The sequence below is a fragment of the Oncorhynchus clarkii genome, chromosome 10 (genome assembly GCF_045791955.1).
Source record: "Oncorhynchus clarkii lewisi isolate Uvic-CL-2024 chromosome 10, UVic_Ocla_1.0, whole genome shotgun sequence".
In the NCBI taxonomy this organism is placed as follows: Eukaryota; Metazoa; Chordata; class Actinopteri; order Salmoniformes; family Salmonidae; genus Oncorhynchus; species Oncorhynchus clarkii.
The window spans coordinates 38,358,234-38,382,148 of NC_092156.1; the positions used below are offsets into that span (position 1 = coordinate 38,358,234).

At 39.9% G+C, this 23,915-nt stretch overlaps 1 protein-coding gene across 10 annotated transcripts in view; it reads right to left on the reverse strand.

Annotated features, from left to right (window-relative positions):
- LOC139418437 (neuronal PAS domain-containing protein 2-like) overlaps positions 1-23,915 on the reverse strand; it is a 73,615-nt gene that overhangs the window by 25,260 nt on the left and 24,440 nt on the right. For 6 of the 10 annotated variants that reach the window (XM_071167855.1, XM_071167853.1, XM_071167859.1 and 3 more), the window contains exons 2-7: positions 8,350-8,535; positions 5,091-5,147; positions 4,155-4,309; positions 3,576-3,667; positions 3,318-3,407; positions 58-178 (exon numbers count right to left, since the gene is read on the reverse strand). In XM_071167855.1, coding sequence (XP_071023956.1) covers positions 58-178; positions 3,318-3,407; positions 3,576-3,667; positions 4,155-4,309; positions 5,091-5,147; positions 8,350-8,405 — 571 coding nt within the window. In that variant the 5' untranslated portion in view covers positions 8,406-8,535. Of the gene's footprint in view, positions 1-57; positions 179-2,988; positions 3,077-3,317; positions 3,408-3,575; positions 3,668-4,154; positions 4,310-5,090; positions 5,148-8,349; positions 8,536-13,381; positions 13,686-23,915 lie in introns of those variants that run through there. The other 4 variants (XM_071167856.1, XM_071167854.1, XM_071167857.1 and 1 more) reach the window with 4 other exon arrangements.

A 23,915-nucleotide genomic window follows, 5' to 3' on the forward strand; every position in this document is an offset into this window, starting at 1 on the left:
ACTGATGGACTGAGAAGGGTGGTACTGAGAGAGTGAAAAGGAGGAATAAATACTCACTGTCCAGGATGTCAGCAGAGATGGGGTCAGTCATCAGCATGTGGGATGATAGCAGCTTATAGACCTCCCCATGATCACGCTCATGGAGGAAGTTCAAGATATTTTGGTCCACCATATCTGACTGATACAAAAGGATAAAAGGTCAGTTTCTATGGTCCATGATTGTCCATGAACATGTCATATATCATAGTCATATTATAAGTTATGGCATTACATATCATACTGTAGTGTCAGTGTCCAAATTGTAATAAAGCATACATTGATTTGAATGGGTGTATTGAGAGCATAAGTACAGTACCAGTCAAAAGTTTGGACACACCTACTCATTACAGGGTTTTTCTTCATCTTTACTATTTTCTACATTGTAGAATAATAGTGAAGACATCAAACTATGAAATAGCATATATGTAATTATGTAGTAACCAAAAAAGTGTTTAACAAATCAAAGTATATTTTAGATTTTAGATTCTTCAAAGTAGTCACCCTTTGCCTTGATGACAGCTTTGCACACTCTTGGCATTATCACAACCAGCTTCACCTAGAATGCTTTTCCAACAGTCTTGAAAAAGTTCCCACATATGCTGAGCACTTGTTAGTTGCTTCTCCTTCACTCTGCAGCCCAACTCATCCCAAACCATCTCAATTGGGTTGAGGTCGAGTAATTGTGGAGGCCAGCACTCCATCACTCTCCTTCTTGGTCAAATAGCCCTTACACAGCCTGGAGGTGTGTTGGGTCATTGTCCAGTTGAAAAACAAATGATATTGAGACTAATTCGCAAACCAGATGGGATGGCGTATAGCTGCAGAATGTTGTGGTAGCCATGCTGGTTAACCTCTCTAGGGTAGGGGGCAGCATTCGGAATTTTGGATGAAAAGCATGCCCAAATTCAAAGACCTGCTACTTGGGCCCAGAATATATGATATGCATTTGGATTTGGATAGAAAACACTCTAAAGTTTCCAAATCTGTTAAAATAGTGTCTGTGAGTATAACAGAACTAATTTAGCAGTCGAAAACCTGAGAAAAATCCATTCAGGAAGTAATTTATTTTTTGTTTTGTAGTTTCCTATTCAATGTCATTACAGTATCCATTGACTTAGGACTCCATTTTCAGTTCCTATGCCTTCCACTAGATGTCAACAGTCTTTAGAAATCGTTTCAGGCTTGTATTCTTATAAATGAGGGAGTAAGACCAGTCTGAACGAGTGGACCCTAACGTGTCGCAGAGCTTTTTCAGGCGCATGTGCATTTCTTGTTTACCTTTTATATTGACAACGTTATTGTCCTGTTGAAATATTATAGATAATTTAGGCTAAAAAACAACCTGAGGATTGAGTATAAACTTCATTTGACATGTTTCTATGAATTTTACAGATACAATTTGGATTTTTTTGTCTGATTGTTTTGACTGAGTTTGAGCCTGTGGATTACTGAAGAAAACGTGCTAACAAAACTGAGGTTTTTGGATATAAAGAGACTTCATCGAACAAAAGGAACATTTATTGAGTAAATGAATGTCTTCTCATTGCCACCATATGAAGATCATCAAAGGTAAGGGATTAATTTGATCTCTATTTCTGAGTTTTGTAACGCTTTTGCTTGGCTGGTTACTGTTTGTAATAATTTGTCGGCTAGGTATGTTCTGGGCTAGGTATGCTTTCGCCGAAAAGCATTTTATAAATATGACACTGTGGTTGGTTTAACAAGAACTTCATCTTTAAACCTATGTAAAATATGTAAAAAAAATAAATTTATAATGAGCATTTCTGTAATTGAATTTGGCGCTCTGCAACCTCACTGGATATTGGCCAGATGGGACGCTAGCGTCCCACGTACCCTAGAGAGGTTAAGTGTGCCTTGAATTCTAAATAAATCACTGACAGTGTCACCAGCAAAGCACCATCACACCATCACACTTCATGCTACATGGTGGGAACAACATATGCAGACATCATCCGTTCACCTACTCTGCGTCTCACAAAGACATGGCGGTTGGAACCAAAAATCTCATATTTGGACTCATCAGACCAAAGGACAGATTTACACCGGTCTAATGTCCATTGCTCAATTTTCTTGGCCCAAGCAGTTCAACCACGAAGGCCTGATTCACGCAGTCTCCTCTGAACAGTTGTTGAGATGTGTCTGTTACTTGAACTGTGAAGCATTTATTTGGGCTGCAATCTGAGGCTGGTAACTCTAATGAACTTATCCTCTGCAGCAGAGGTAACTCTGGGTCTTCCTTTCCTGTGGCGGTCCTCATGAGAGCCAGTTTCATCATAGCACTTGATGGTTTTTGCGAATGCACTTAAAGAAACTTTCAAAGTTCATGAAATGTTCCGGATTGACTAACCTTCACGTCTTAAAGTAATGATGGACTGTTGTTTCTCTTTGCTTATTTGAGCTGTTCTTGCCATAATATGGACTTGGTCTTTTATCAAATCTTCTGTATACGCACCCCCACGTACCCTAGAGAGGTAAAGTGTGCCTTGAATTCAACTGATTGGCTCAAACGCATTAAGGAAAGAAATTCAAAAAATTAACAAGGTACACATGTCACGCCCTGGCCTTAGTTATCTTTGTTTTCTTTATTATTTTGGTTAGGCCAGGGTGTGATATGGGTGATGTATGGTTTTTGTCTCATCTAGGGTGTTGGCACTGTCTAGGGGTTTTTGTAGATTTATGGGGTTGTGTTCATTCTAGGTGTTTATATAAGTCTATGGTTGCCTAGATTGGTTCTCAATCAGAGGCAGGTCTTTATCGTTGTCTCTGATTGGGAACCATATTTAGGCAGCCATGTTCTTTGGGTATTTTGTGGGTGATTGTTTCCTGTGTCAGTGTTTGTGCCACACGGGACTGTTTCGGGTTTTCACATTTCTTGTTTTGTAGTTGTGTTCATGTTTGAGTTTTCCTATTAAAACCATGGACACTTACCACGCCGCATATTGGTCCGATCCTTGTTTCACCTCTTCAGAGGAAGAGGAGGAAATCCACTGTGACAACACATTTGAATTGAAATGCATTCCAGGTGACTACCTCATGAAGCTGGTTGAGAGAATGCCAAGAGTGTGCAAACAAGGCAAACATGATTCCATACTACATGATGTTATTTCATAGTTTTGATGTCTTCATCAAAATCCAAGAAAAACCCTGGAATGAGTAGGTGTGTCCAAACTTTTGAATGGTACTGTATATACATTAATATTAAGTTAAAAATAATCAAACATGTAATTCCGAGCTAGATCAGCGTGGCTCTCACTTACCGGTAAATGGCCAATGAGTGAAGACACACTGTCGGACACATATATAATGTTTCCATCTGTAGTTAGTGCTATGAGGAAACCGTCTAAAGCCTATGGAAGGAAACAAAGTCATTATTATTATGCCGGCTACTATGATTATTGTGTGTTATATTTCTTTCAGAGGTACATCATGGGTACTGTTGGTGCTGGCCTACAGAGGTTCATCAGGATGTTATTTCATATTAGAGGAGGTAAACGTGGAGCTGAGCTGATTTTTACCTCCAGCATCAACTGGGTGAACTCCTCATTACTGAGGAACGAAGGCTTCCAGTCCTGCCGGATCTCACATGACTCTGTCTGTGCTGTGATTTCTGAAACAGAGGAGGCAGAGGAAGGCCAGGAAGAGGGGTTAGATATATCTGTTAGCACTACACATCCACATCCAGGCACCATCGCTGCCAAATAGGTTAGTAGTGGAAGGATCCTGATGAATACCGGAGACACATAACAGAAGAGGAAAAGAGGTTAAGAAATATCCCAGATCAGGAATGTTTATCTCAGAAACAATGACATCTGTGACCTTGATTCTGACAGAAGACTGAGTTGAGGTTATGTCGGTCTGAGCCAAGCTTGTAAGGAAAGTGGAGTAGTCCTCTCTTTTCTCTCTGTCCTTTCCAACAAGTACTAGACAGCTAATGTCCTCCACCCTTATTGTTCCTTCTCTTCACACCCTTTTTGTGAGCAGTGATGTTCTGCATGTAGGGCAGGACGCACGTGCCACGCGCACACACGACAGGTCAGCAGGAGGCCAACGCCAATGTGATGACTGACGCAGCCGACTACGTTACACATTCCTACCTTTCTGTTTCTGCAGGAAGTCGATAGTTCTCTGCAGTATGGTAGACTTGTCCATCTTGCGTGGATGGCCTTGGCCCTGCAGCATGGTGCATAGCTCCTTGATGAGCACATTGAATTGGTCTCTTCTTTTCTTTTCTGATTTGTTCCGAGATGCCCTTGAATAGAACAGATGATAAATGTACAGGATTACATTTCTGACCATATACACTTCGGGAACTTTGACCATCTATATGCTTTATAAAGAAGTGCATTTGAAGTGGAAATTGCGAGCTCAACGATTCTAACTACAGCTTCGTATTTATGAAACACACACTCCTGAGTGACAGCTGCTTATCAATAACCACCATTGCAATTCACTCATTCCTCTGCCAGAATAAAACAGCTTGCAGGATGGAAATCCCTTCTGATAGCACAAGCAAACATTTATGAAGATTCATCTGATATGGACCTGTGATGGAAAAAACTATGACATCAATAGCATCGCAAACACAAAATCTACCATTAACACAAACGTTCAGACATTTTCTCTTACTTGAAGTTTTTGCTACCATTCTCCCCGGACTCAAATACATCTGACTAATGATTTGAAAGTCTATTTTCAGCTAGACTTGTGTGCATCATTACTGGAAAGCAAAAATGTCTTGACCCTGTTGGATAGGTGGAGGGGGCCCTCTCCTCAACACATTCCTATGACTTTTTTTAAGCTGTCTAGTCACAGAAACCAACAGAAACATTTGTCTTAGCGCTGAAAAGTGATTTTGAGAGATGAAAATGTGAAGAGTCTTGACATCTGCAAAGCAGACACCTTCACAGATGTAATGCCAAAGTAGGGCCACTTGTCTCTGTCTGCCTCATCTTGCGTCCTCACACTCAAAAGTCTCTTGCTCAGAGACACACACGTGAACACACACACACACACACACACACGTGGAATACCTTTTTGCCCTGTCTTTATCATCTTCATCCATCAAATCGTCCACACAGCTGCTGGTGCTAGAGGGAAAAGGGAGAGACGAGTTGGAATGCCGTTTCTCTGAATATTCACCAATAAGATTATTATGCCCCTTCTCCTCTACAACATTATGAATAGAGATAGATAGACACCCTTGGAGTGGAAACCATTCTTAATAATGACTTAATCTATATCTTATACATAAACAGGGTCTCTCCTATGGTCCTAAAGAAACTGACTTGTGCCAAGATGTTTTCTAGGGTGTTTGTGTTCACATAGTACAGTAGTCAACCAAGTATATGAAGAGTTTCATTCCAAAACGCTATATATCCATTTTCAGAAATGTTGGTAAATTAGCTTTTATTGCTTAAAGAAATGATGGAAGAGACTGGTGTGTTTTTCATTATCTAATCATGGCATGGGGTTGTTCAATGACAGGCATGTATTTGTTTATGTAACGATGTACGCTGAACGTCAGGAAGCACGTTCAGAGAGTGAATACATGTCATAAATAAAGGAACAAAACAAGGAACACGAACAGCGCACCGACATAGAACAGGAACAATGACGACTGGGGAAGAAACCAAAGGGAGCGACATATAAAGGGCAGGTAATCAAGGATGTGATGGAGTCCAGGTGAGTGTCATTATGCGCCTAACGCTGGTGACAGGTGTGCGCCATAACGAGCAGCCTGGTGACCTAGAGGCCGGAGAGGAAGCACAAGTGACAGTTTCAAATCTATCACTTTGATGGTTTCATTTCAGAGAGACAAATAATCATGTTTTCTTTTCAAAATGCTATATAAATCGGCCTCAATCTCAGATAAATAATTAGTACTGCTAGGTTTTACACAGACAAATGTAACAAATAACTACATTTTTATTAAGAACTGTTCAAATGATACACAAAAACAATTTAAATATTTTTTCTCAATACAGTAATATGAGATCTTTACATTTGACATTTTAGTCATTTAGCAGATGCTCTTATCCAGAGCGACGTGCATTTATCTCAAATCAAGTACATTTTTATTTGTCACACCCTTCGTAAACAACAGGTGTGGACTTACAGTGAAATGCTTACTTACAGAACCTTCCCAACAATGCAAAGAACAAAAATAGAGAAATAATAAAAGTAATAATAGATACGCAATGAGTAATGATAACTTGGCTATATACACGGGGTACCAGTACCGAAACGATGTGCAGAGGTATGAAGTAATTGAGGTAGATATGTACATGTAACTAGGAATAAAGTAACAGATAGTAAACAGTAACAAATCTAATTTTATTTGTCACATACACATAGTTAGCAGATGTTAATGCGAGTGTAGCGAAATGCTTGTGCTTCTAGTTCCGACAATGCAGTAAAACTCAACGAGTAATCTAACCTAACAATTTCACAACAGCTACCTTATACACACAAGTGTAAAGGGATGACGAATATGTACATAAAGATATATGATGAATGAGTGATGGTACAGATCGGCATTGGCAAGATGCAGTAGATGGTATCGAGTACAGTATATACATATGAGATGAGTAATGTAGGGTATGTAAACATTATATTAAGTGGCATTGTTTAAAGTGGCTAGTGATACATTTTTTACATGTATGGCAGCAGCCACTCAATGTTAGTGGTGGCTGTATAACAGTCTGATGGCCTTGAGATCGAAGCTGTTTTTCAGTCTCTCAGTCCCTGCTTTGATGCACCTGTACTGATCTCACCTTCTGGATGATAGCGGCGTGAACAGGCAGTGGCTCGGGTGGTTGTTGTCCTTGATGATCTTCCTGTGACATCAGGTGGTGTAGGTGTCCTGGAGGGCAGGTAGTTTGCCCCAGGTGATTTTTTTATTTGATTTATTTCACCTTTATTTAACCAGGTAGGCTAGTTGAGAACAAGTTCTCATTTGCAACTGCGACCTGCAAATGCGTTGTGCAGACCTCACTACCCTCTGGAGAGCCTAACGATTGTGGGCAGAGCAGTTGCCGTACCAGGTGGTGATACAGCCCGACAGGATGCTCTCGGTTGTGCATCTGTAAAAGTTTGTGAGTGCTTTTGGTGACAAGCCAAATTTCTTCAGCCTCCTGAAGTTGAAGAGGCGCTGCTGCGCCTTCTTCACCACTCTGTCTGTGTGGGTGGACCAATTCAGTTTGTCCGTGATGTGGACACCAAGGAACTTGAAGCTCTCAACCTGCTCCACTACAGCCCCGTGAATGAGAATGGGAGCATGCTCGGTCCTCCTTTTCCTGTAGTCCACAATCATCTCCTTTGTCTTGACTACGTTGAGGGATAGGTTGTTATTATAGATGTGAGTGCTACGGGGTGACAGTCATTTAAACAGGTTATTCTTGGGCACAGGGACTATGGTAGTCTGCTTGAAACATGTAGGTATTACAGACTGGGTCAGGGAGAGGTTGAAAATGTAAGTGAAGACACTTGCCATCTGTTCGGTGCATATTCTGAGATAGCTAAGTGAGACAACACCATATCACAGTCAAATATACAATTTACAAACATTGCATTTCAGCACAACAATGGATATATAGCTTTTGCAACAAAAAAACAAAACATTTTCTGTCACACCCTGATCAGTTTCACCTGTCCTCGTTATTGTCTCTATCCCCTCCAGGTGTTGCTTGTTTTCCCCAGTGTATTTATCTCTGTGTTTCCTGTCTCTCTGTGCCAGTTCGTCTTGTATGTCCAAGCCTACCAGCGGTTTTTCCGGTTTTCCTGCTTTGCCTTTTCTCCTTTTTCTAGTCCTCCCGGTTTTGACCCTTGCCTGTTCTGGACTCTGTACCCGCCTGCCTGACCACAAGCTTGTCTGCCATCTCCTGCACTCTGACCTGGTTTTGACCTTTTGCCTGTCCATGACCATTATATTGCCTATTCCCTTTGGATTTATTAAACATCTTAAACTCCAACCATCTGCCTCCCATGTCTGCATTTGGGTCTCGCCTAGTGTCATGATATTTTCGTACACATCTAAAATCTATTAATACAAATCTGAGAACAGTAATATGTCACACACACACACACACACACACACACACACAAATGTACCCATAAGAAATAACCACTGATGAAAAAACACTAATGTAATGTAAAATTGGTGGATATAGCATTTTGGATATAAACTCTTCATATATTGTTAGTAACCAAGTAATATTTCTCTATAAAAAACACATGTATTTGACAGTGTCAGGAAACACAAGAGAGAATAAAAGTAGCCTAGATACTTACTCCCATTCCCTCCTGCTGGACGGACATAGGGACCCAAAGTCGGAAAGGTTGTCCATTCTCACTCCCTCTCCCAGCCAGGCCCTATCTGAAGTCTGATGTATCCCATCTGTGCCCCAGGAAAAAGCTAATGATCACCTGCTGCTGCTGCCCACCTCCTCCTGGAGTCCACCACAGAAACACCAAAACCTGTGGAGGACAATAAGAATGTGGGCTTGAGTAAAGGGGGAAAAATCTAGGCCTATTACATCCGATAATCCATTAAGTACTGTAACTTGATTCATCTGCAGTTTCATTCAAGTGTCATAACTGTAATACACACAGCGACAGTGTTGCCCCGCAGTATTCTCTTATTCACGCTTAAGCACATCCCAAAAAGTACTTGAAAGTGATCCTATTTCCAATTCTATTCTGACCAAGTGTACGTGTTAAAGTTATTCTTGTGAAAAACAATGCATACAGAATGATCATGTTTATTGTAAAATACAATAGGCTATTATTTATCAACCCAGAGCATATCTCAGAGAATATAATCTCAGTGAGTGAACATTACCAGAAGAAACATCATTAAACATTGTGATTTATGAGCCATGATTTTCCACAGTGAACAGCATGCATTAAAGGGAAGAGTGTTAAACATCAATTACCACCTGGATACAACAATTCAACATGGAGAAGCTCTACTGACCCCAACAAATTAAAGATGCAGAGACACCTCTTTTGCTAATCCACCGTTACTGGTATTAAAATAATAGAGGTATGTGGGCTGGAAATATATTTATTTTAATTCTAAAAGTTTGGACACAGCTACTCATTCAAGGGTTTTTTCTTTATTCTAACTATTTTCTGCATTCTATAATAATAGTGAAGACATCAAAACTATGAAATAACACATATGGAATCATATACTAACCAAAACAGTGTTAAACAAATCAAAAAATATTTTAGATTCTTCAAAGTAGCCACCCTTTGCCTTGTTGACAGCTTTGCACACTCTTGGCATTCTCTCAACTAGCTTCACCTGGAATGCTTTTCCAAAAGTCTTGAAGGAGTTCCCACATATGCTGAGCACTTGGCTGCTTCTCCTTCACTCTGCAGTTCAACTCATCCCAAACCATCTCAATTGGGTTGAGGTCGGGTGATTGTGGAGGCCAGGTCATCTGATGCAGCACTCCATCACTCTCCTTCTAGGTCAAATAGCCCTTACACAGCCTGGAGGTGTGTTGGGTTATTGTCCAGTTGAAAAACAAATGATAGCGAGACTAAGCGCAAACCACATGGGATGGCATATCGCTGCAGAAAGCAGTGGTATCCATGCTGGTTAAGTGTGCCTTGAATTCTGAAAATAATCTGATTTATTTAATCTTTTACCCAGATGTAATAACAAAAACAACAGTACAAGATGTTGTAAACTGTGTTCATATCTTACGACTTAGACCTCAAACACTTGATGTATACCCTTTACAAAGACAGAAAGTGGCTACAGATGGAGAGCGAACTACAAAATCACAAGAATATATTTTAAAATCAGAAGATGATAGGATGGGTGTCCCTTTGAGAACAAGGAATTTGGTCAGTGGACTACGCTACTTCTCCTTCAATTGGACAAAAACACTGACCAAGTCCAGTAGAGTAGACTGGACCCGTTGGGCACAAACGTCAATTAAGCATCTATTCCACATTGGTTCAATGAAATTACATTGAAATGACATGGAAACAATGTTGAATCCACCAGTGTGTGCCCAGTGGGGAGCTTCTTCCATCGAAGAGGACTTCCTTTACTTTCATATACAAGGAAATAAAACATTGAACAACCCATGCATTTTGGTGGTCTACTGTACATGGTGCATGGTGAATTTTTACCTGGAAACTCTTTGAGTGAGAATATTACACCACAACCAGAATGCATTGAGTTCAGTGAGACAAGGTTTACAGCTGTCAAGTGGAGTGACACATGTGCCCTGAGGGGCACAGATCTTAAATTGTCTGCCAGAACTTGATGGCAGAGGAGAGGAATACACATCCAAGTTTATGTTCATGACCGTCGCCTGCACTAACATATACCACCTCAGGCAGGCACGCAGCAAGATTACTTTTCTCACTAACTCTGGCAAGAAACGATTGACGTGTCAGACTTAATCTTCCTAGAACTCGTCTGTACACATGCTGAACAACCTCACAATGACAAAAACCTGTTCTACTGCAAAAGGTAGAAAAGCTCTTATCTTGATCTTTGGGAGATTTTGATTAAAGTATTTCATTAAAGAAACAAACTGAGGGCCTCCCGGGTGGCGCAGTGGTTAAGGGCTGTGCCACCAGAGACTCTGGGTTCGCGTCCAGGCTCTGTCGCAACCGGCCGCGACCGGGAGGTCCGTGGGGTGATGCACAATTGGCCTAGCGTCGTCCGGGTTAGGGAGGGTTTGGCAGGTAGGGATTTCCTTGTCTCATTGCACACCAGCGACTCCTGTGGCAGGCCGGGCGCAGTGCACGCTAACCAAGGTTGCCAGGTGCACAGTGTTTCCTCCGACACATTGGTGCGGCTGGCTTCCGGGTTAGATGCTCGCTGTGTTAAGAAGCAGTGCGGCTTGGTTGGGTTGTGGACGCATGACTTTCGACCTTCGTCTCTCCCGAGCCCGTACGGGAGTTGTAGCAATGAGACAAGATAGTAGCTACTAACAATTGGATACCACGAAATTGGGGGAAAAAAGTGGGTAAAATTCACCAAAAAAAACAACACAAAAAAACGAAACAAACTGAAAAGCCATGCAATAGCATATTCACACTGCCAATGGTTCACGTTCTCACACACACACACACACACACACACACACACACACACACACACACAGGAATTCAGAAAGTAATTATTTTTATTGAAGCATCCATCTTTAATCTTAGAATCGTTCAACTATGAAACCTGTCAATATATATCACTGCTGAGAATGGTTTGGAGGGAGCTGCTGGTTACAGCTCTCAACTCTTTCATAACCAAAGTGACTTATTTACGTGTTCATCAAGGATGTAATTCCATTAATTTATCACCTTTGCATCATGTCAAGGAACAATTGGTTGTTTGCTTGAGGTGAGAGGTAGCCAATGACGGCATAAGGATATTCAATCTAGGCTGAAGTGTCAGTAAAACATACGGTGAAAAAAAGGGAAAGAGAATGTGAGATTAAACACATATGACATGACATGTTTCAGGCTGATGATATCATTTAAGGGGGGTGATTTGATTGTACTTGACAATGATGTAATTGATGTGACGTTTGTGATATGTAATGTCAGTGTTGTACGTAATGTCACGACAGCAGGTAGCCAAACGGTTAGAGCGCTGGGCCAGTAACAGAAATGTCGCTGGTTTGAATACCCGAGCCGACAAGGTTAAAATTCTGTCGATGTACCATTGAGCAATGCACTTAACCCTAATTTGCTTCAGGGGCAATGTACTACCATGGCTAACCCTGTAAAATAACACATTTCACTGCACCTATCTGGTGTATGTGACATTAAAACATTTTTTTCATAAAAAATATTATACTAAATGGTCTAATTTGTATAGACAGGTTAGCTGATCATCAAAACTGACACGTGCACAACTATAGGGCAAAACAGATGGGGCCGGCTTAGATTGTTGACAACATGTAAACTACAGTGCAATCGTAAAGTATTCAGACCTCTTCTCTTTTTCTCCAGAGTGGCGCAGCGGTCCAAGGCACTGCATCTCAGTGCTAGAGGTGCCTCTGTAGCACTGCACCAATCAGGCCTTTATGGTAGAGTGGCCAGACGGAAGCCACTCCTCAAGTAAAAGGCTCATGACAGCCTATTTGGAGTTTGCCAAGAGAAACCTAAAGGACTCTCAGACCATGAGAAACAAGATTCTCTGGTTTGATGAAACCAAGATTGAATTATTTGGCCTGAATGTCAAGCGTCACATCTGGAGGAAACCTGACACCATCCCTACAGTGAAGCATGGTGGCGGCAGCATCTTGCTATGGGGATGTTTTTCAACGATAGGGACTGGGAGACAAGTCAGAATCAAGGGAAAGATGAACGGAGCAAAGTACAGAGAGATCTTTGATGAAAACCTGCTCCAGAGAGCTCAGGACCTCAGACAGGGTCGAAGGTTCACCTTTCAACAGGACAACGACCTTAAGCACACAGACAAGAAAACGCAGGAGTGGCTTCGGGACAAGTCTCTGAATGTCCCCTTGAGTGACCCAGTCAGAGCCCTGGCTTGAACATCTCTGGAGAGACCTGAAAATAGCTGTGCAGCGACGCTCCCCCTCCAACCTGACAAAGCTCGAGAGGATCTGCAGAGAAGAATGGGAGAAACTCCCATTCTTTTATAATAATTGTATTTAACCTTTATTTTGACAGGTAGTCATGCTGAGACCAAGTTCTCTTTCACAGATGAGCCCTGTGTCCACATCAATACACACTACACACATCAATAAACACATCAACACACATCAATATTCAAATCAATACATGAAAAGCAAAACACAATCATAGAAAACAAACACATTCGTCAGCCTGTTGAATTGCCCTAGAGGCACTAATTCATCACATTTTAGAGAGCCTTGGAGATTATTCCACAATTAAGGGGCAAAAACACTAAAAGCAGATTTACCTAACTCAGTGGATATTGAAGAGATCTAAAGTCCCAAAAGCACTATGTTCTAATCAAGGTAAACATGGTTTTAAAATGATTTATCTCAGGACACACTATACTTGTAAATCTATACCAGTGAGCTGAATTGTGCCTTTTGAGAAAATGATTAACTACGTTGTGAAATACACACAGGACATATAACACTTCTCTATGAAAATAGACATAGAAAGCATAGAAATTAACATTGTATAATAGTTAGCCTAGTTTATTTGTATGTTGACATCTTGGCTTTAAAAGCAGAAGCCAACAGATATATCCATCCAAAATGGAAGCAACTGCCAACCTATAGCCTACTGTACGTTTGAATTAATACAAGACTAGAGTGACACAAAACGCAAAGGACATTACAATCTTACATACCTTGAAAACTGGACTTTAGATCCATACTTTACTTTTGAAGGTACTCCTTTTCCAACAACCTACTGTGTAAATCACTGAGCCAACTATCCTAAGCTTGACTCACCACAAGCACATCGCAAACAGATCATACTGTATACAACATACTTATACAACAAGTATAAGTATTATTCAAACTACAATTTGAGTAACATCCCTATTCGGAAACATAGATTCCAGGAGTAATCATTTTCAGGTCTATGCTCGGTCTGTTTTCCTCTACCACTCAACATCCTCCGTTGACAGTCCCTTGTAAACAGGACTGAGCCGCTGTGAACAGGGAAAGTAGGTCAGTCGGTAGCTCAATACTTAGCTAATGACATCATTAGCAACCGGCTGTGCAACACACAACTAAGAATATATAGTGAGAAAATAGTTTGGATAATAGGCTATTGACACTTGAACGCCATTTCGGGACACATTATTCTGAATTTGAACGTTTGTAATTCATTTCAGTGCCGAGTTTCTTCCATGTGCATTGAAACATTGTAACCAACAGAGGGTAGAGCAGGACGTGTAGAAATTCGGATATGTTCGAGGTTTGCTGTCAGTGAGTTTGCTCCCAATTACTACATTGTAATAATGTTGCCAATGATGTATATGATCGAGGCCTTATTGTCACCTGTATCATGTAGCCTATAACCTCCTGTGTATGGTTGGCAATTCATGGCAGGTTGACAAATATTGAAATTAGAATTAAATGAATTTTATACTGAAAACTTCTGAGTTCATAATGAATTACATTTGACCAGTCTTTTCTAATGCCCTGGCCTGGAGCCTAACAAATAATACTGAACAGTGTAATTATGAAAAATATTCAGTACAGTAGGCCAACATACAAGCAGAAATCATTTCCAAAAAATGTCAGCCTATTCTAAGTAAATATGTGGTACTGTGGTTGCCCGATAATACCAATAAGATCTCATTCACTAGAACTCTAAGTCACATGTCTATAAAGGCTACGCTTTACAAATAATGTTAGTACAATTTACAGAATATTTCTGTCTGTTCAGAGAAGTCTATTCAGAGTCTAATCATTTAATGAAACATAATTAAACACAACTGAACAAAAGCGTTTATGCTACTCATCATCTCATTGTAAGAAGTACTGCATCTTCCCAATTTGTGATATCAAATTAGGACCTACCAGAGTAGCAGAACAATCAGGGAACAGTTAAGCAAAAGGGAATATTGGACAGGTCCTGCAGACAGAGTAATAAAATATACACAATCTAGTTATGGGAAATAATAAAATAGCACAAGATCTGATAAGCTGTAACAACAACACACAAACCCACATTTACAGTGCACACATGGCGACACACAGATTCAGATTCTACATACTCTTCTGTATTGTTACAAAAAAAAGATTCAGTAAGTTACATGAATACCCGTTGCATGATATAAAAATAAGAATTTGTTCTTGACTGACTTGCCTTAAATAAAGGTAAAATAAAAAATAAATAAAACATTTCCCTACACCAGCAGCCTTGCAGAATCATCTCCACTACACTGGTAATATTGATATATCAATAAATGTGTTTTGAACTGGATCTCACCTACTTACAATTTTTTTTTACTGAATGCTTTCTGAATACCAAACTCAAGCTACTGTACACATACACAATAAAAACACGCTTTGCTTCTTTTCTTGTGTATCGCACACATATCGCACACAGACACCTGTTACTCTGATAAATCTTCAATAATTATAATAATGAGGGACAGATTTTGTCATGTTCGTTATAAGGATCGGACCAAGGCGCAGCGTAAGTAGAGTTCCACATGTTTTTAATAAAACCGAAAATCAGCAAAACAAAACAAACAAGCACACACGAAACGTGAAGCTATATGTATAGTGCAGACAGGCAACTAAACATAGAACAAGATCCCACAAACACCAAAGGGAAATGGCTACCTAAATATGATCCCCAATCAGAGACAACGATAAACAGCTGCCTCTGATTGGGAACCATATCAGGCCACCATAGACATACAAATCACCTAGACCTACAAAAACTCTAGACATTTTAAATTGACAACTTACATATTTGCGTTTCTTTCTGCAGTCCAGGTGACATTTAGTCCACTATCTACAGCTTTAGACAACCTCCTCATGAAAAGGAAAGCATATGAATGAGGAGGCTTCCCAAGCAATAAGAGCCATAACTACTTATCTGGCTGCAATAAAACCTTATTACTTTGTTTACCTGAGAAATGTAACATCATGACACGTATCAACTTTAAACTTGTCAGTTTCTTAACTAATTACAGCCATAAGCTTCCTGTACCAGAATGATGCTAAAGTCTCAGAGGTGGAAATGTGTTCTTTTCACACAGACTTTAGCTCCAAGACCTGTCTTCGAACTCAAACTGGATACAAAACGTGACTGTTTCCTTTTGAGACCTTTGGAAATACCTCAGAGTATAAGCTGGATAATACAAGGCTTGGTTTTTAATGGCAGCAATAGTCAAACTGATACAGAAATAAACACAGATTCAATGGAAGTAGTATGCACACTCAGAAACAAACCTGGGATGCCTCTATTCTATAATCTCTCGTAGACAGATTCTCGTGGACAGATGAAACAGTGAGAATCTGTCAAGGCTCACGTAGAATTATGTGATATGAGCAGCAGTAGTTCCTGGTTTTGGGTTTTCGTCGTTGATTATTTGGACGAATCAGGATTGGACGAAGGCGGTACTTAAACTGGTGCGGTGATTTTCAAGCCTGTGTGTGGATGATGAACAGTTTCCACTAGATTCCACAGCCACAAAGTTAAAATTGGCTGTATCATAAAACAAAAATGTGCTTATTGGCCATGATAAACACGTGTGAAATTAGCGGAAGGGAGGAGTTTGGCCGAGAGTTTTGTTTGTGAGTGATGAGACTTCGCCTCCTTCCTTTGTACAAAGCTAATCACAATTGTTAATGGAATTAACCCCAGAAGTAAAAAGGTAAATTACAAACTTTCGCAAGATAATTGTACTTCTGGGTAACCGAGATGATCTATTCTGTAACCATTGCTATGTCCTGTGTATCAAGGAATCATGGGAACCTGTCCACCCCCCCCCCACCAGTATGCAGTAGACACTATAATCTCTCCTATTACCTGTTTTCTTCTATTTCACTGTATTTTATTAAACCTTAGCCAATTGCAGTAGTAATTCGTAATGACAAAATGCAAGTTGATACAGAGATTCTGGCAGGTTTTAGATACCTGATTTCCCTTCAACAGTCTTTCAGTCAGAGACACACCAACCCCCAAGCTATTTGTCTACACTACTGTCACGACTTCCGCCGAAGTCGGCTCCTCTCCGTGTTCGGGCGGCGTTCGGCGGTCGACGTCACCGGCTTTCTAGCCATCGCCGCTCCATTTTTCATATATCCATTTTTCTTGTCTTGTTCCCTGCACACCTGGTTTTCATTTCCCCAATCAATCTACTTGTATTTAACCCTCTGTTTCCCATCATGTTTTGTGTGTAATTGTTTCATGTTATTGTGGTGCTCTCGTTTTTGGAACTAAAATAAAAGTGCGCCTGTTTACATCACTCTACTCTCCTGCACCTGACTTTGCCTCTAATACACCTGTTGAAAACTACCATTCAAAAGTTTGGGGTCACTTAGAAATGTCCTTGTTTTTTGAAAGAAAAGCAAAAATGTTTGTCCATTAAAATAACATAAAATTTATCAGAAATACAGTGTAGACATTGTTAATGTTGTAAATGACTATTAGTCAATGTGCAGGGGCACCGGTTGGTCGAGGTAATTGAGGTAATATGTACATGTAGGTAGAGGTAAAGTGACCATGCATGGATAATAAACAGAGAGTAGCAGCAGCGTGAAAATGGCAGGTGGGGAAAATGCAAAAGTCTGGGTAGACATATAAGGAGTAATAGGTTCTAAAGCTTAGGGCAAAATTCCTCATTTCAGGATTTTCTCTTGAACTACACGACCATTCAAAAGTTTGGGGTCACTTAGAAATGTCCTTGTTTTTCAAAGAAATGCAAAAAAAATTGTCCATTAAGATAATATCAAATTGATCCAAAATACACGGTAGACATTGTTAATGTTGTAAATGACTATTGTAGCTGGAAATGGCAGATTTTTTATGGAAAACTACATAGGTGTACAGAGGCCCATTATCAGCAACCATCACTCCTGTGTTCCAATGGCACGTTGTGTTAGCTAATCCAAGTTCATAATTTTAAAAGGTTAATTGATCATTAGAAAATCCTTTTGCAATTATGTTAGAACAGCTGAAAACTCTTGTGCTGATTAAAGAAGCAATAAAACTGGCCTTCTTTAGACTAGTTGAGTATCTGGAGCATCAGCATTTGTCTTCTGAAACTCGTCAGTCTATTCTTGTTCTGAGAAATGAAGGCTATTCCATGTGAGAAATTGCACAGAACAGCGCAAACTGTCTCTAACCAGAATAGAAAGTGAGTGGGAGGCCCCAGTGCACAACTGAGCAAGAGGACAAGTACATTACAGTGTCTAATTTGAGAAACAGATGCCTCACAAGTCCTCAACTGGTAGCTTCATTAAATAGTACCCACAAAACACCAGTCTCAATGTCAACAGTGAAGAGGCGACTCCGGGATGTTGGCCTTCTAGGCAGAGTTCCTATGTCCAGTGTCTGTGTTCTTTTGCCCATCTTAATCTTTATTTTTATTGGCCAGTCTGAGATAAGGCTTTTTCTTTACAACTCTGCCTAGAAGACCAGCATCCCGGAGTCGCTTCTTCACTGTTGACGTTGAGACTGGTGTTTTGCAGGTACTATTTAATAAAGCTGCCAGTTGAGGACTCTAATGATCAATTAGCCTTTTAAAAGGATAAACTTGGATTAGCTAACACAACGTGCCATTGGAACACAGGAGTGATGGTTGCTGATAATGGGCCTCTGAATGCCTATGTAGATATTCCATAAAAAATCTGCCATTTCCAGCTACAATAGTCATTTACAACATTAACAATGTCTACCGTGTATTTTGGATCAATTTGATATTATCTTAATGGACAATTTTTTTTGCATTTCTTTCAAAAACAAGGACATTTCTAAGTGACCCCAAACTTTTGAATGGTCGTGTAGTTCAAGAGAAAATCCTGAAATTAGGAATTTTGCCCTAAGCTTTAGAACCTATTACTCCTTATATGTCTACCCAGACTTTTGCATTTTCCCCACCTGCCATTTTCACGCTGCTGCTACTCTCTGTTTATTATCCATGCATGGTCACTTTACCTCTACCTACATGTACATATTACCTCAATTACCTCGACCAACCGGTGCCCCTGCACATTGACTCTGTACCGGAACCCCCTGTATGTAGCCTCGCTACTGTTATTTTATTGTTGCTCCTTAATTATTTGTTATATTTCTCTCTTTTTTCTTCTTAAAACTGCATTGTTGGTTAAGGATGGTAAGTAAGCATGGTCAAATAACTCAAGAATATGCACACAGAAACTATAGGCCAAAAATAATGCCACTGATTGGCTTATAGGTGGCACTGTTATAAGCAGTCTCACTTAAACCCTCATATCCGTCGCCATGTTTGACCTAGAGGCTTGAAACGTTGTATGTAGGTGTCTTTCATCATGCTGAACAAATTTGTCTCAAGGACCTATAAAGTCCATCAGGATAGACTTCCCTTCGTCTTGACAAACCTTTGAAAAACATTTTAAAAAGTCTAAATAACACGGGATGTAAACCCATGGTACATTGCTTAATTAAGATTGAGAAAAATGTAATAAACCCACTCCACAATGGCCTATCAACTTGATACATTTTAGGGTCAAAGACATTACCATGATGAACCATGTTAAGTTTGGCATTGATATCTTAAAAAATACGGAAACTATTAAGAATTCACTTTTTTTTTAACCATGTAACGTTAATGAAAAAAATATATATTCTCAAAGTCAGATTAATTCCAAATGAATAGTCCCTAAAGAGTTTGAGAAAATAACATTGATTGATTCAAAGGTGGCCACACTATAACAGTAGATGCATATTAACACATACGCTAATATGCTAAAATATTATTCTTCAAATGAACCATTGGACCAAATGACACCAAATGTGGAATGTTGGCCCATGGTACACATCTTAACTTTGGTCAAAAGATGGCTGAGTTATTGACAATTAAAAAAAAAAAAAGATTTTACTTGTCCATTTAAACCCCTGTAAATCTACTCCACAGTGGCCTATCAACTTGAAACGTGTAATCGCTATCATGGACATCCGTAAAATGAACCACAATGTATTTGGTATTGATATCTCAAACAACAAGGAAACTAATAACAACTCATTCTTTGCATTTGTAACACTGATGCTCAAAATCATCAGCAATCAATCCTCATGAACCTCAGATTCACTCCAGATTTTGTAATTAGACTCATTACATCAGTCTTTAACCCAATGAGTCCCACCGTAACGCCGCCATGTTTTGGACTTCTAACCCCTTCGAAACATTGCGTGTTTGAGCTACAGACTGGGCTGTATCTTGGATTTGTCTATTTCTTCTGCAACTATATGTATCATTTTTGCTGCATTCAAATATGGACACACTGTACCAACAGTGGGGCAAAAAAGTATTTAGTCAGCCACCAATTGTGTAGGTTCTCCCACTTAAAAAGATGAGAGACGCATGTCATTTTCATCATAGGTACACTTCAACTATGACAGACAAAATGAAAAAAGAAATCCATAAAATCAAATTTTTGGATTTTGTATGAATTTATTTGCAAATTATAGTGGAAAATACGTATTTGGTCACCTACAAACAAGCAAGATTTCTGGCTCTCACAGACCTGTAACTTCTTCTTTAAGAGGCTCCTCTGTCCTCCACTCGTTACCTGTATTAATGGCACCTGTTTGAACTTGTTATCAGTATAAAAAAGACACCTGTCCACAACATCAAACAGTCACACTCCAAACTCCACTATGGCCAAGACCAAAGAGCTGTCAAAGGACACCAGAAACAAAATTGTAGACCTGCACCAGGCTGGGAAGACTGAATCTGCAATAGGTAAGCAGCTTGGTTTGAAGAAATCAACTATAGGAGCAATTATTAGGAAATGGAAGACATACAAGACCACTGATAATCTCCCTCGATCTGGGGCTCCACGCAAGATCTCACCCCGTGGGGTCAAAATGATCACGAGAACAGTGAGCAAAAATCCCAGAACCACACGGGGGGACCTAGTGAATGACCTGCAGAGAGCTGGGACCAAAGTAACAAAGCCTACCATCAGTAACACACTACGCCGCCAGGGACTCAAATCCTCCAGTGCCAGACGTGTCCCCCTGCTTAAGCCAGTACATGTCCAGGCCCGTCTGAAGTTTGCTAGAGAGCATTTGGATGATCCAGAAGAAGACTGGGAGAATGGCATATGGTCAGATGAAACCAAAATGTAACTTTTTGGTAAAAACTCAACTCGTCGTGTTTGGAGGACAAAGAATGCTAAGTTGCATCCAAAGAACACCATACCTACTGTGAAGCATGGGGGTGGAAACCTCATGCTTTGGGGCTGTTTTTCTGCAAAGGGACCAGGACGACTGATCCGTGTAAAGGAAAGAAGGAATGGGGCCATGTAACGTGAGATTTTGAGTGAAAACCTCCTTCCATCAGCAAGGGCATTGAAGATGAAACGTGGCTGGGTCTTTCAGCATGACAATGATCCCAAACACACGGCCCGGGCAACGAAGGAGTGGCTTCATAAGAAGCATTTCAAGGTCCTGGAGTGGCCTAGCCAGTCTCCAGATCTCAACCTCATAGAAAATATTTGGAGGGAGTTGAAAGTCCGTGTTGCCCAGCAACAGCCCAAAAACATCACTGCTCTAGAGGAGATCTGCATGGAGGAATGGGCCAAAATACCAGCAACAGTGTGTGAAAACCTTGTGAAGACTTACAGAAAATGTTTGACCTCTGTCATTGCCAACAAAGGTTATATAACAAAGTATTGAGATAAACTTTTGTTATTGACCAAATACTTATTTTCCACCATAAATTGCAAATAAATTCATTAAAAATCCTACAATGTGATTTTCTGGATTTTTTTTCTCATTTTGTCTGTCATAGTTGAAGTGTACCTATGATGAAAATTACAGGCCTCTCTCATCTTTTTAAGTGGGAGAACTTGCACAATTGGTGGCTGACTAAATACTTTTTTCCCCACTGTATATTAGCATATGTTAGCACATAATATGCTAATGCAAAAATACTGGAAAAATCTCTTCTCATGAACCATAAATCAGATCGATACAGATTAGTTGATGCATTCAAAGTCGGTCATGCTATACCACTAGATGGCACCATAGCACACCTGGGCTATAAGTACTGAACCGATGAAAAAGGGACCATGAAATTTGGTATGTAAACTTTATGTACAGTATCAGTAAAAAGTTTGGACACACCTACTCATTCCAGGGTTTTTCTTTATTTGTACTATTTTCTACATTGTATAATAATACTGAAGACATTAAAACTATGAAATAACAAATATGCAATCATGTAGTAACCAAAAGAAATGTTAAACAAATCAAAATATATTTTATATTTTATATTCTTGAAATTAGCCACCCTTTGCCTTGATGACAGCTTTGCACACTCTTGGCATTCTCTCATCCAGATTCAATAGGAATGCTTTTCCAACAGTGTTGAAGGAGTTCCCACATATGCTGAGTGCTTGTTGGCTGCTTTTCCTTCACTCTGTGGTCCAACTCATCCCAAACCATCTCAATTGGGTTGAGGTCGGGTGATTGTGGAGGCCAGGTCATCTGATGCAGCACTCCATCACTCTCTTTCTTGGTCAAATAGAGATTAGCCAGCCTGGATAATGTTTATTAATTATTAAATTATTAAAAATACTCATAACATTCCACCCATAAGGCCACTAGAGGGCGATTTGGTCATTTGACTGTAGGAAAGGCCTACGCACTGTAATTTTGAATCAGAATTATTCAAATAGATGTAGCATAGTTTTGATTGAAATAAGGTTATCTGAGTAAAAAAAAGTTCCCTCATGCTTGTCAAAAAGGTACCCTTATTGCACAGAGTGAACTGATTCCAGGATGATGATGCTGTATCACACTGGAAGAACAGTTCCTATCCCAGCGGTCAACAAGTCGGAGGCATATATGATTCATAAAGATCTCCCACATTTTACTGCATTATTCACTATCCGCCTACGTAGAGATTAGTTCCTCTCTGTTATGTAGGTCAGGCGATTGGATAATGGGATGACACTCACTGTTCATAAACAGTGTCCTTCTACATAATAAATCGATGGGCTGCAGCGTATGTCACTCTGTACCTAAAGCCCAGCTGATGCCCTCAGATCTTAGAAAAAAAGAGAATAGTCTTTTAACACTGCTAAAAATGTGATGTTTAGCCACACTGCCTCTAGCAGGCATCTGTGATGCTGGTGTCTGTGATGTCATCACAGTCGTCATCTGAAGCACTGACTGCCATTAATCAAGCTGGGATATTTCTGTTCTCTCTGTGTTCCCATGGAAACGCTGTGTGGCAGAAATGCATTTGGTCCTGTCTTTTCCATCAGCCAACGCAATCCTGTCCCTCAACTCACTGAATCAAAGCAGAGTCCTACTATAGGTCCAAATATAACTGGAAGGTAGTCTTAGAATGGCTCTGTTTCCGCAAGACTGAGGACTGGCTTCCTAAAGCCTGATGAAATACAAAAATACACTTTAAGTGCAGCATCCACATTAATGTTGGCAAAACTAAGAGTACATTTTTGATAAATATTTGATGGAATTAATGTTCACGATATTGCCACAATATACTCATATACTCATTTACATCCCATGTCCCATCTGACAAAAGGTCATAATGACTTACTAAGATGGACTGTGTAAACAATGTTCCCAAAAGGAGACACCTTTGGAAGCCCTGAAGCAGCAGAAATCATGTGAGTGGAGAGTAGCTGACCAGTCTGAAAATCACAAATCTACCTCAGAATGAATTTCATGCCACGCATGCATGGTGTCGAGTCTTTGGCTATGCCGGATTAAGTGATATGACATGCTATTCTATAAAATAATTTCTCCGTAATTAATATTACCTGATTGAGCTAATCATGTAAATGTAATTAACTAGAGAGTCGGGGCACCACAAAATAATATTTATAGAGCTGTTATCTTCCGAATAAACCTAGTAAGACCTAGTAATATTTTACATCAATAGCAGACAATATTAATCGTCACCTTAATTCAGTCTCATCTGAAAGTTGTAAATTCTTGGTTATCTTCACGAACCCTGGCTAACAAGTTGAATCAGCAATACAAAATTGGGTTTAATTATTTATTTACTAACTAACTAATCACACAGAATTACACATACACATAATTAATCATAACTTGATTACAAATTACTTCATAAAGGACAACGTCCCTAGCGGGCGGAACAGATATGACAGCTGGTTACACAAAAGAAAAGGGTCTGGGTTTGAGTGAAAGAGCGGGAAGACTGAGTAACA